We start from the raw sequence: 14,483 nt of genomic DNA, 5'->3' as shown, positions 1-14,483 counted from the left end.
GCTTTACATACCATCTCTATACTCTAGACTCCCAAGTTTATTATTTCAGTTCCAACCTGTCCCCTGAACTCCAGACTCTATATCTGTTTATTAAACATCTCCACTAAGAGGCCCGATAGAGAAGTGCCACTTAAAATGCCTCGGACTTAACGCCTAGACGTGCTTCTCCTCCAGTCTCTGCTCTCTTGGTAAATGACATCTCACTGTACCCAGTGGTCTCCTCCTAGTTCTTCTTTTTGGTAAACCCCAGGCCCAGTCCACTAAGAAATCCTTTGGGTGTCTCACTGCCTCTACTGCTGTCCTGATCTGGGATCCCTCAGGTCACTTGGTATACTGTATGTCCACCATACAGTAGCCACCTGACCACCACTTCCTCACTTACCCCCTCAGCCTTCCTATGACACTCAGAGTAAAATAGGCCCTTATAGTGGCCTGTGGGGCCTGGGTGTCCTGAGCCCTGGCTCTCCTCTCCTCTGCCTGCTGACATTCTCCCCTTTGCCTCCTCACCTCTGGCCTCAGTAGCATTGCAAACCTGCTGTCTCCTCAGGGCCTTTGTACTTGCTCCTCTCTCTGTTCCGAGTGCTTTTCCTCCACATTTCCAAGTGGCCTACTCCCTCACTTCTTTAATATTCTGCTCAAACACCTCCGCCTCGCCGGGCCACTCTGACTAACATGAGATAGCCTCTCCACATCACCCTGTCCCATTACTCTCAATCAGCTCGGGCTACCATAACAAAAATGCAGCCAGAAACAACCAAAATTTATTTCTTACAGTTCTGGAGGCTGGGAAGTCCGAGATCAAACTGCCCATGAGGTAGGTTTCATTCTGAGCCTCTTCCCTGGGCTTGTAGATGACGAGCACTGTCCCGGTGTGTGTTCACATGATGTCTTCTTTGTGCTGTGAGGGAGAGAAGGAGTCACAGAGAGAGAGAGAGCTCTTGTGTCTCTTATGAGGGCACTAATCCCATTTAAGGCTGTACTGTCATAACCTAATTGCCATCTCCAAATAAATCTCCAAATACAATCACACTGGGAAGTAGGGTTTCAGCATATGAATTTAGGGGTATGCAGTTCAATCCATAGCACCCTTTTATTTTTTCCACAGTATTTATCATCTCCTGACACACTATACAGTTAGGTGTTGCTTAACAGTGTTTCAGTCAACAATGGACCCACATATGTGACAGTGGTCCTGTAAGTTTATAATGGAGTTGAAAAAATTCCTACGGCCTTGTGAGATCATAGTTGTCATAATGTCGTAGTGCAATGCATTACTTACATGTTTATGGTGGTGTTGGCATAAACATACTCTACTGCCAGTCATATAAAAGTATAGCACATATAAGTATGTACAGTACATAATATTTGATAATTAAAGTAAATGACTGCATTACTGATTTATGTACTACTATGGTTTTTATTGTTATTTTAGAATGTACCACTTTTTTTTAAGTTAGCTGTAGAAGCAAGGTCCTTCAAGAGGTATTCCTCTTCAAGGCATTGTTATCACAGGAGTTGACAGCTCCATGCATGTTACTGCCCCTGAAAGACCTTCCAGTGGGATAAGATGTAGAAGTGGAAGACAGTGATATTGATGGTCCTGCTCTGTGGAGTCCTAAGCTAATGTGTATATGTGTCTTAGTTCTTAACAAAAAGTTTAAAAAGTTAAACAACTTTAAAAAGAAATTTTAAATAGAAAAAAGCTTATAAATAAGAATATAAAGAAAGAAAATATTTTGGTACAGCTATACAAAGTGTGTTTTAAGCTAATGGTTATTACAAAAGAGTCAAAATTTTTTTTTAATTAAAAAGCTTATAAAGTAAAATTACAGTAAACTAAGGTTAATTTATTATTGAAAGAAAAATACTTTTATAAATGTATTAATAATGGCTAAGTGTACCATGTTTATAAAGTTTACAGTACTATACAGTAACGTTCACTCGTTACTCACTTACTAACTCATCTACTGCAACTTCTAGTCCTGCGAGTTTCATTCATGATAAATGCCCTATACAAACTGCCCTGTTTTTATGTATAGGGTTATAAAATGTATAACCCTATAGAAAGGTATCATTTTTCATCTTTTATAGTGTATTTTTCTATGTTTAGATACATAAATACTTCAGTACAGTAACATACGCTACACAGGTTTTGTAACCTAGAAACAGTAGGCTGTGCCAACTACATTTGTGACAGTGTACTCTATGATGTTTGTACAACAATTAAATTGCCTGTTTCCCAGCATGTATCCCTGTCGTTAAGTGACACATGACTAGACTTATGAATTTATTTATCTATCTATTTATTTATTGTCTGTCCCATCCCACTAGGTTGCACAATTCTAAGAGTGCAGTGACTTTGTTTATCCACTGGCCCCGTGTTCCTAGTATGGCATATGGCATCTGGCTAATGGTAGATAACTAATCAGTGTGACTATATTCACTTACTGCCATTATGTTTGTAATAATAAGCTAACAGCAATTATCTTTGTTCTAACTCTGCATCATTTAAGTCAACTTGTATGTTCAAGAAGAAGAAGAATGGCATGAAAATTGTTTTTTAGATTTTCACAGTAACCTTTTATTTTCTATTATAGGTAATGAATATTCGAACAGTACTGAACAAACTGGAAAAACCACAAGGCCTTTATCCTAACTATCTGAATCCCAGTAGTGGACAGTGGGGTCAACGTAAGTCAGAAGATTTGCATTATTATAGCTCTTTTTGGTACTGTACTCATAGAGGGAGAGAAAGCACAAAAGCAGCACAGATTTTGTTGAGAAATGGTTAGAAAAGGAAAAAAGGGCATGGCTCCTTTGATAAACAGGCTTCTGTCATCAGATCGTGTTACCAGGAAACTGGATTGTGTATTTTTCATATATAACTCCAAGTGTGATGACATATAAGCACATTTAAAGCTATTAATCAGAAAGGGAGGATCTGGCCAGAGTAGTGTGGGGATGTTAACCTGTAACAAGCTGGTCATGTGGATAGAAAGGAAATTCATTCCTTTGTACTAATGACTATGAGGGTTTTGTAGAGAGTAGGTAGACCATTCTGCTTCCTAACATTCTGTTTCTGCATGGCTATATAATAAGAGAGGAGCCTGAATTTTTAAGAGTTGGGAAATTGGAAGAGCAAACAGCCTGTTTTTCTCTTCTTAATTTTAAGCTGCCAGATATAAAGGTTTCTTACCAGTAGAATTACCTTTAGGATGAGAGAAAGTATTGCACAAGGACTTTTGATCCTAGAAGCCTGCACTTAAGACTCTTCAGATGATTTTGAGCAGGGGCGTAAAGATTCAGAGTAGTTGAAAGAAATGTTCTCAAGCTGATTTGGAAAAACAGTAGTGGATTAAATAGCTGAAAACAAGTGAAGAATATTGAGATACCCAACTGTGGCAAGAGTACACTGCCTTAAGATTTTACTCTAATTTGAGTTTTTTCTTTATATTTTAATATCATGTTCTTAGATACCTCACTATTACTTTAGAAGTAATTTTCTTAAAGAATAATTTAATAGGAAAGAATATGCTAAAATCCATATGCTAAAATATGTCTGTAGCTCTGGAAGGCCTAGCTGTTGAAACCTTAGGACTGTAGTCAAGGTTACCACTTACCTAAGTGTGGTCAGCAGATCACTGGAAGTCCTTGAGACCTCTGAGGAGGCCCACAAGGTCAAAACTATTTTTATTATAATACTAGTATAATAATATATAATATCAAGACATATAATACATGTCTTAGTCATATTTACTAAGCCAGTACACAGTATCTTGCACTTAGTGGATGTTTACTTACTTAAATTTTGTGAATACATATGTGCTGTGTATCTCATCTTTCTGCCTCTGCTTTTAATAGTGGTACTTTGAAAGACTTTCTGCCTTTTCTAATGTGTTGATATTTACACCTACAGTGTTAGGTGATACTGCTGAAGCCTCACTGAGAACAAAGTTAAACAAACACCAAATAGCACTAATATCCATATTTTTTCTTTTTTTTTTTTCTTTTTTGTGGGACAGGGTCCCACTGTGTCACCCAGGCTGGAGTACAGTGGCATGATCTCAGCTCATTGCAACCTCTGCCTCCTGGGCTCAAGCTGGGCTCAAACTATCTTCCCACCTCAGCCCCCCCGAGTAGCTGGGACTACAGATACACGATGCCATGCTCAGCCAATTTTTAAAATTTTTTTTTTTTTTTTTTTTTTTTTTGGTAGAGACAAGGTCTCATATTTCCCAGGCTGGCCTCAAACTTTTAGGCTTGAGCAATCCCTTTGCCTTGGCTTCCCAAAGTGCTGGGGTTACAGGCATGAGCCACCACACCAGCCCCCATTGTATTCTTAATAGCATTTAAAAAAAGGATACTGGTTTCACTTATGAATGTGCTTAATGAAACAGTAAAAAAAAAATTAGTGATTCTAATAAATATCAACCCGTGAGTACACACCTTTGTCATGTTCTGTGAGATGAAATGGAAAATACTCACAAATCACTCCTGCTGAATTATGAAAAATGATAGTTGCATCAAGGAAAAACTCTTGGGTGTTTGAGTTGCAAGCTGAGCTAGCCACTTACTGTTTCATGGATTCAACATTTTTACTTGAAAGAACAACTTAAAAAATGGTTATTTAGGCTAGGTAATCAGGAGCCATGTTCTTGAAAATGAGCTTGTCACTTCAAGGAAAAGTCACAGTATTTGTGCCAATGATTATAATCCAAGTTTCTAAATAAAAAATAGAATTTTGGAAAACTTGTACATGCTACCATGAGCTTGACACAAATACTTTTCCTATTAGATTGATGATGATATTAACAAATGTGGTTTTCTGATATTGTATAGTGGAATGGATCAATATTTGAAAGATCTGCATAATTCAGTGAGCCAGTATTTTCCAAATGACCAAAGCATGATATTATAAGATCATATATGGAAAACAATCTATCTAAAGTACAAGATAGACCAGTGGATTTTAATGTAACAATATGAAAATTCATTGATGTAATTTCTAATTTTACAATGCAATTAACTTTTAAAAAAGAAACCACTTGTTGACTATTGTTGTAGTATCAAAGAAAAATATCCACAATTGTGTGAAAAGCCTGTTAAAATATCCTTTTTTTTTCTGACTTGTATTACTGTGTGAGGCTGACTTTTCTTGATGTATTACAGCCAAAACAACATATAGCAAAGGATTGAAAGTAGGGCCGGCATGAGTATCCAGCTGTCTCCTGTAAAGGCAAACAAGAAAGAGATATGCAAAAATGTGAAATTGTGTCAGTCTTCTCACTAATTTTTTGTTTTGTTTTGTAAAATATAACTTTTTTGAAAAGTTGTATATGTTAACATAATGGGCATGTAATTATTATTTTAAATGCGATAACAAAAATATTTTTAAATTATTTTAATTTTCCAATGTAGTAAATATAGGTATTATTCACATAAATTATTTGGGGTTTCCATTTCTTTTGAAGATTACAAAAGGGTTCTGAGACTCAACAGTTCGAGGGCCACCAGAGGATTGGGGATAAAACAACTAGGGTATATTTCTGTTGTTGTTGTTTGAGATGGAGTCTCGCTCTGTCACCCAGGCTGGAGTGCAGTGGCACAGTCTCAGCTCACTGCAACCTCCCTGTCCCATGCTCAAGCAATTCTGCTGCCTCAGCCTCCCAAGTAGCTGGGACTACAGGCGTGTACCACCACACCCAGCTAATTTTTGTATTTTTAGTAGAGATGGGGGTTTCACCATGTTGGCCAGGCTGGTCTCGAACTCCTGACCTCAGGTGATCTGCCCACCTTGGCCTCCCAAAGTGCTGGAATTACAGGCGTGAGCCACGCGCCTGGCCCTTGAATATATTTCTAAGTATAAGGTGACAGGATGTGATTCTCTAAAAGCACAAGCATTTTTGGAGTATTCCTCACCACACATTTCAAAAGCTGAAGAAAAGTCTCCTTGATTTACTCCCTGCTATGCTTTAGGAGTTAGAAGCTGCTATGAAGGGGGACAGAAGGAGACAGTTGTACTGGAACATCTCTGCTTCACCTTCTGGGTCACCTGTATGCTATGTATTTGGCCATGTTTCCTAAGTACAAAGAGCCCTTTATATTTAGATTCCTTATGGGCCAATTTCCTGATGGAAAAAAAAAACAAAAAACAAAACAGGATCAATGAGTCTTAGCTCTCTCTCCTGCCCCAACCCCCCTTCTGTGTTCTAGCCAGAGGAAAACACACTTATTTTTTTATTCTTCAATCGAGGCCTGCTTGGCCATGTTCAAGTCTTTGCTTGTGCCATTTCCTTAGCCCTCCCACCTCTCAAGACTCAGCTCAATTGCCATTTCTTCCAGGATCCCCTCTTCAGTGCTCCGGTTGGGATTTATTAGCATCCACTTTTCCTCTATTCTTCCCCTGCCCCAGTGCTTTGGGTGCTTTCCTATCACAAACCTTTTCCTGATGATTCACATCCATATGCATCTTCCTAAGGATCCAAAGCTTTTGCGGGTAGTAACCATGTCTTAGTCATATTTACTAAGCCAGTACACAGTATCTTGCACCTAGTAGGTGTTTACTTACTTGAATTTTGTGAATACATATGTGCTCTGTATCTGATCTATCTTTTTGCCCCTTACCTTTTTTTTTTTTTTCTTTTTTGGAGACGGATTCTTACTTTGTCACTCAGGCTAGTGTGCAGTGGTGCAGTCTCAGCTCCCTCCACCTGCCAGGTTCAAGCGATTCTTCTGCATCAGCCTCCCAAGTAGCTGGGATTACAGGTGCCCGCCCCTACACCAGGGTAACTTTTGTATTTTTAGTAGAGATGAGTTTTCACCATGTTGGCCAGGCTGGTCTCAAACTCCTGACCTCAGGTAATCCACCCTCCCGGGCCTCCCAGTGTTCTGGGATTACAGGCGTGAGACACCACGCTGGACCTGCCTCTGCTTTTAATGGTTGTTCTGCTTGTTCTCTTTTAGCAGTTGCTCCTGCTCCTCAGTTGTGGCTGAAAGGCAGTATCCGGTCCTGGTCACTGATAATATGAACTGATCTTGTTACTATTGAGGCCAGATGGCAGGGTTTCCTGTCTGTACACAGAGTATTTATCATCCTTTGATTTCTGTAACAGCCATCCATCTATCTATATCTAGTCTAGCTAGCTATGTGTAGTGTCACTAGCATCATTGGGGGATTGTTTCAAAGACAGAAATTCAGATGAAGTCAACAAAAATTTTAAAAGGGAGATATTGAGTATTTTAATTCTTCTTTGTCTTGATTCTTTTGCTACTTGGTTTTTCTCTTTTTTAGATATTAGAAATCCTTTTATGGGACCTATTCTTATGAAGAAAAGAATAAATTACTCCTTCAGGGAAGAGCGTAATATTTGACTGACTACAGTACACCTCACCTTTAGAGCAGTTGGACATAAAAATACCATATTATGTTATTTCTAGAAGTAGGTTGATCCTTTCCTACTGATAAAATCAGGCCTGCTCTCCCCGACATCCGCTAAGATGTTTACACAGGACTGTGTTGACAAACAGCCATCCAGGCCTGAAGGAAGCTTAGTGAGTGACATGCTAAATTAATGAGAAGAGCTGTTTCTCTTCTACGTTCCTTTGTCTTGTGTTTTTTTTTCAAATGTGAAATTTTTATAATAGAAATTTTAAAAATAGAAAACTAGCACTTACCAAAATTAATTAAAACAAATGTATTCTTATGTAACACTTTTTTCTTTTTTTAAAAAAATCCCCAACTGCCCAAACTTGCTTCTTCCATCTATTAGAAAATCATAACCCAGGGAGAGGAAAACATCAAGCTGCTTCTGGCCATTGGTTTTCAGCTCTCATTGCTTTAACTCCAAATGACACGTCTGGATCCTGGCCATCGTTTCCTATCACTTCATCGAGTCAGTGTTGTTTTGACAATGCCAAACCATGATTTGCTTTTCCACGCATCACTTGCATGTGTCTCCTACAATCATGCTGATAACAACAGGGCTTATTATTGATGAGTTTGTACTTAGTCTATTTAGTTTGTAAATGTCAGAGGTTTCTCTGTTGATTTAGGAAACTGTAAAGGTCACTTCAAGAATCAGACTTAGAATTTTTTAAATATATTTTTACACTAAAATTTAAACTACAATTCTACACTTTCTGCAATAAGAAAATCACATACTTAACTACTTTAAAACATGGCTCTTTAGCTTGAGTAATTACAGCCCTTTATTAAGGTTGACATAGAAGAATTTTGCTTTGTTTGTCAATTATTTGTTGAGTACCTACCATGTGCAAGACACTTTCCAGGGGCTGGGGTGGACTGGGAAACATAATAGGTCTGGTCTCTGCCCTCTTGGTTCATGATCTTGTGGAGGAGACAGAAAAAAATGTTACCACGTTATGAAATTGCAGGTGATAAGTGTGTGCTACCAAAAAGTGTGTGACAAAGGACCCTAGTGGCATTGTCAGAGAACACTCCTTTGAGGAAGTGCCATTTGATCCCAGATATGAAGTATGAGTAAGAACTACTAAAGAAGGGGAAGGGGGTCCTAGGGTCCATTTCAGGCAGAGAGAACAAGGCCTATAGAAGCCCTGCCTGAGATGAGATGGAACCTGATGTTTTTGAGAAGCCAAAAGAAGGGCTGTATAGCAAGTGAGCAGAGAGCAAGTGGAGCAAGACTCAATGGCATAGAGAAGATTGAGATCTTGCATGGCACCAAACACACAGGATTGAAAGGCTTCGAGTAAAGGGTGATCACATTCATGTATTAAGAGGGCTACTCTGACATTAATGTGGGGAATAGATTGAAGGGGCACTGTCATTAGAACTCTGGGCCAGGCGCAGTGGCTCATGTCTGTAATCCCAGCACTTTTGGGAGGCTGAGGCAGGCAGATCATGAGGTCAGGAGTTCAAAACCAGCCTGGCCAATATGGTGAAACCCCATCTCTACTAAAAATACAAAAATTAGCCAGGTGTGGTGGCGGGCTCCTGTAATCCCAGCTACTCGGGAGGCTGAGGCAGGAGAATCGCTTGAACCTGGGAGGCGGAGGTTGCCGTGAGCCAAGATCGCACCATTGCACTCCAGCCTGGTGACAGAACAAGACTCCGTCTCAAAAAAAAAAAAAGAAAAAAAATGAAGATACCTATCCTACAGTTGTGAGATTGTTGATAATACACGTAGTGGATCTGGCATGATAAATGGCAGTGAAGGTGGACTGTAGGAATGGAGTATGAGGAGGAAAAACTTCTTCTTCTGCCCCATATTCTTTCTGACTGCCCCTGTCTCATAGGTATTTGACCCTTCAGATTCATAGCACTAGAAAATTTATCAAATAATAATAGGCTGAGCACAGTGGTTCATGCCTGTAATCCCTCTTCTGTGAGAGGCCCAGGTGGGAGGATCGCTTGAGGCCAGGAGTTGTATATCAGCTGAGGCAACATAGCAAGATGCCGTCTCTACAAAAAATTTAAAAATGAGCCTGGCATGGTGATGCGTGCCTGTAGTCCCAGCCACTTGGGAGGCTGAAGCAGGAGGATCACTTGAGCTCGGGAGTTCGAGGTTATAGTGAGCTATCATCGTGCCTCTGCACTCCAGCCTGGGTGACAGAGTGAGTTTAGAAATAATAATAATGGCAAGAACCTGAGGAGCTTCTTGTTTTATTTATTACAAACCACTTGCTAAAAACGATTTGCTAATACTCATAGCTTTGCCAGAATTTTATATTATTCAGAACTAAAGCAAATAAAAATGTATTTAAATATATACTGTGAACGTTTTAGTTGGGTGTTTTTCACTAGAGAACCAGATTTTTAGAATTAGGGGTAATTACATATCTTTTATCTTCCATGTTTACAAAACTACTCTGGTAATTATTTAGAGTATGTTACATTAGTTAATAGCCCATCTGCTCATTTCAGAATATCTTTCTGAAAATAAGAGATTTGTTGGAATTTAAATGTAACAGTGACTTGCAGTTGACATAGGGTTGCATCCTAGTTGCTAATGTGATTTTGCTGCATTATCTGAATTAAAAGCTGAATCACTCTAAAATTCATTTCCCTCTCTTTCCAGATCATGTATCAGTTGGAGGACTTGGAGACAGCTTCTATGAATATTTGCTGAAGGCCTGGTTAATGTCTGACAAGACAGATCTGGAAGCTAAGAAGATGTATTTTGATGCTGTTCAGGTAACCCAATATTTAAATCATCTTTGCCACTCAGCCCTAACTTATAATTTGTATATTAATCAAGTTTTAATGAATACGTGGTATACTACATGAGTGAGTTACAAAATATTTCCAATTAGGTAGAATTCGATATCTGCTAATATCATCGTAATAATGGTAATCATATTTGATGTTTATTTCTAATAGGGCAGTTAAAGTTTTTGCATGGTTTAAACCTCAGTTAAGAGTCACATATCTGAAAAAGTCGTATTCTTTGATAAATATGAATTCTCTCCTTAGGACCACAATTTAAATTATGCAGGGGGAAATCCTGAATCTGTATTCTGACAATTGCCTAAGTTAAAATTGCCTGAGAAGACAGACAGTCCCAATGGCTACCTCCATGTGAAGTAAACTTGTCCCCAGAGATATATGGACAGTACTCTAAGGAAATCCACACATAAAAATCTGAACAAACTCATATTTCAGGGAAGATCATTAGTAGTATTAAAGATTCTTTACAGTGGAGAAGTAAGAGGCAACAGTTGAATGTTGAATTGCCTACCATGTGCTAAGCTGTGTGTTAGGTAGCTCCTTTAAATGAAATGGTGGAGTTGGGTTTTTTTCTCTCTCACAGTACTTGAGATATTACCCAGTTTTACAGATAAAGTTGCTGTACCTCAGAGAGATTATATGTCGAACCAAAATTAAGATTAAAGTTTGTCTATATCAGCACCTGTTCCTTTTAACTCATCCACTGTGGATTTATTTGTAAGAATTTCCATTCTACATTTAAATCTTCATTTACTAATTTGCAAGCAGTAAGTTAGTAAGGTAAGTTAGAAACTACTTAAAGTCTCTAGGAGGAGGCCAGTATAAAAGTAAACTAAGAAACACCTCCAGTTAAGCCTCAATCAAAACCGAAAATAAAGTTAGAAAGTAAATAAAGTTAGAAAGAAAATTACTTTATCTAAAATATTTGTACTCCTCAGGAACAAAATTTTTTAGTGGAATCAGGTGCTTTTGCGATTAAGTATTTTATGTGGTAATACATATATTCTTTTAATATTATTATCAAGGCTTCTCAAGTAGTGTTGTAAAACAGTGGCTCAGTCCTCAGAAAAATTTTCTTGACAGCTTAGAAATTTTTTAATAAAGTGTTAATTCATAGGAAAAAAATGGAAATTTGTAATCCCAAAGATGTAGCCATTATAAAATTGGACTTTCCAACAAGAGGTCTGGGTTATTTTGACATAGGCGTACTTGTTTATTTAAATATAAATGCAGCTTGCTTTGTTCTGGTTAACTACACTGAGTATGACATTGGTTTCCTTTACAAGTCTTCACTACTTCACATATAGGAACCAGAAGCGCCATAGTGAGAACATTGGCCTACATTTGGCACAGCCTTTATAAAGGCACGTGATTAACATCAAAAGCAAACTAGGATATGATCCACATGGCCTCTTTTAGGTTTATTTTTCCTCATTGCTATGAGGTTTCAGATTTTAACCTGGGGAGTTCTCCGTATTTTATAGTTTCCATTCTGTCATCCTCTAATTACCATACTGGCAGACATTTTAATTATTCTAATCTTAAATTGGCCCTCTAAGATCTTGATGTTCAAAAAAAGACAGCTTTAAAATATTATTTGAAATATTTTCTTCCTAATTCCTAAAACCGTACCCACACAACTTTTAGTATATTGTATTCAGACAAATCATTGACAGGAAAATCCATTAAGAACAAATGAAGTCAAAGTGTTTCCTGCTTCTCTTAGTAGTAAAAGCTAATGTTCAATCCATTGTATATTTTCAACTTAGAAAGCAAAGCTAGAACAACTAAATTTCTGTTTTGAGAAGTAGCATTGTCTTATACAGCAAAGTTTATTTCTGCTAAGTTGTACTTTAGAAGATTATTGTAACCAAGGGGAGGATGCTGTACACTGTTGTTCTGGACAGTTGATCACTGAAGATACGGCTACTCTGTTGTAGCTTCAAGTAGATTTTGGGAAGCATTTAATCCCAGAGTGATATGTTTTATTTGATTATTTTAATAACAAAATATTTTGAGCTTTCAACTGGCTATCATGGCCCTTTCTGGAGACTACACTAGGAACTCACAGTGGCAAATGATATCTGGGCCGATGACATATCAGATACTTACGATTCTGAAGGCTTCATCAATTTTTTAAATCAATTATAGAAGGATTAAATCACAAAATATGTAGTACTCTTTTTTCTAATCAATTATCTGTATCCTTGACACAGTTTTTTCAGATCTACTGAAGACTATCCTTCTTTGTATTTATTTATCTTTTCCCATTGCCACACAAAATTATTGCTTTGAAGGTCTTGGAATTTCATTGTAGTTTTTATTAAGAGGTAGCAACTTGGTCCAAATCATGCCAGAAATAATACCGTACTTTATTTAGGATCCATAACAGAGTAATAATGTTTCTCTAATTCATCCTCAAAAGCTATTACTCTTGCCATGTAGAAAGAATAATTTCTTAGGTGATGAACAGGTATCTGCTTGAAGGACTTTATTGCAATTTGTGTTATGAGAAGTATAAATAGCTAAGATGTTCAGTTGCATAAAATATGAATGAAATATTAATGTAATAACTAAACCATCAATAACATTAGCTTAACCACAGTTAATGAGCACAGTAATATGTTCATTTATTTCTTACCATCTTGGTTTCATTCGTTTATTTCTAATAAAGGTAGGAAAGGTTTTAGCTTCCTGTGTGTTCATTTTCATTCATTCTTCTCTATCACAAGTTTTTTTCTGTGTCTATTATTCCCAAATGTGCTTCTTAACAAATCCCTCTCTCTCGATAGCAGTATACAGATGTATAGACACCGTCATGTCCTTTTTCCTTCCATGAAGTAATTGTGGGGCAGCGGGGAGAACATTTTCTGTTAGAGTAATTGGAGATTAGCAATGCCAAACACACTTTATTTTTGCTTTTTAAAATATAAGGCATATTTTACTTACCTGTCTAGTTTAAGAGAATATCAACAGACCTGGGATAGAAATAAAAGATGTTTTATAAATCATTTTTGTAAACATTATCATTTCTCCCAAATTTAAAGATTTTTATTCTGATTTTTAAAATATATACATTTATTCATTATATAATAGTGTGCTTTTTAATAGAAGTGTTAGAGAGGAACTTGATTCAAGTGTCACCACATTGGAGATGTAAATGATAATTATAAATGAATTTTATCAAGTGCCACTTGCATTAGTGACTGCTTTATAAACAAAATGTGGCAGAGTCATATCAGGAGATCCTATTGTTCCCATTTATGGATTAGGATGCTGAGATTTAGGGATATAATAAGCAAATTGTTCACTCCCACAAATTAGAGATAGTGTGAGAGCTGGAATTTGAAGCCAAGTCTTCTGGCCCCAGAACACCTCCTCCTTGCCACTCTATTTTGTTATCCCTCCAAGCCTACGGAAGTGAAAGGAAGAGTTCTGCCACCATCGTGGATCTCATGCACAAATATGCTGTGTTCTTCATCCACCTTAGGGCCTGGGCTTTGTGTTATTTCACCACTTATGGAAATGAAAATGTACCGAACCAACTATTACTGCTGCACAGTGGCCTGTCTCTGGGAAGGGGAAAGTTTTTTGAATATGAGGAATACAATGTTTGGTCACAGAACCAAGCAAAACTAAATGTGCTGGCGCAGCATTGTTAATTCTGACTAATCAAACAAATAAGGCATAAACTAGAGGAGGAATACAGAAAGCAATAGCATGTAATTTCAGGTTGAATGGATTTTTAACACCAAACTCTGATTGTCAGGTGTGTTCTATTCTTTTTTTTTTAATGTTGGGCATATTTTTAGTATAAATTTGAGAAGAGATTACAAAATGTTAAAAAATAAGTGTTTTTCACAGGCTATCGAGACTCATTTGATCCGCAAGTCTAGCAGCGGACTAACTTATATCGCAGAGTGGAAAGGGGGCCTCCTGGAGCACAAGATGGGCCACCTGACCTGCTTTGCGGGGGGCATGTTCGCACTCGGGGCTGATGCAGCTCCCAAAGGCATGGTCCAACACTACCTTGAACTCGGGGCTGAAATTGCCCGTACTTGTCATGAATCATATAATCGAACATGTGAGTACATGTTATTCTTCATTTACACTCTATTCCCACATGCTTTGATTTCATGCAGTTTTGTCATTGCTGCCCTCAAAAGACTATCCACTCTGCCTATGAAGCTTGATGATCGTGATTAATGTCTTAAAGGAATGTATATTTTATTTTAAAAGGCAATGCTTTTCTTCCTAAAAATATCTACCCTTAGTTTAC

At 37.7% G+C, this 14,483-nt stretch overlaps 1 protein-coding gene across 3 annotated transcripts in view; it reads left to right on the top strand.

The window, feature by feature from the left end:
* The window catches only part of MAN1A1 (mannosidase alpha class 1A member 1), a 184,454-nt gene that overhangs the window by 157,686 nt on the left and 12,285 nt on the right, over window positions 1–14,483 (top strand). For all 3 annotated transcript variants that reach the window (XM_054490356.2, XM_054490357.2, XM_063666540.1), the window contains exons 8-10: window positions 2,598–2,691; window positions 10,056–10,171; window positions 14,069–14,288. In XM_054490356.2, coding sequence (XP_054346331.2) covers window positions 2,598–2,691; window positions 10,056–10,171; window positions 14,069–14,288 — 430 coding nt within the window. The remainder of the gene's footprint in view (window positions 1–2,597; window positions 2,692–10,055; window positions 10,172–14,068; window positions 14,289–14,483) is intronic.

This window comes from Pongo pygmaeus, chromosome 5, assembly GCF_028885625.2.
Source record: "Pongo pygmaeus isolate AG05252 chromosome 5, NHGRI_mPonPyg2-v2.0_pri, whole genome shotgun sequence".
Lineage (NCBI taxonomy): Eukaryota > Metazoa > Chordata > Mammalia > Primates > Hominidae > Pongo > Pongo pygmaeus.
The sequence above is the reverse complement of the archived record's forward strand: the minus strand, read 5'-3'. Positions and strand labels throughout refer to the sequence as shown.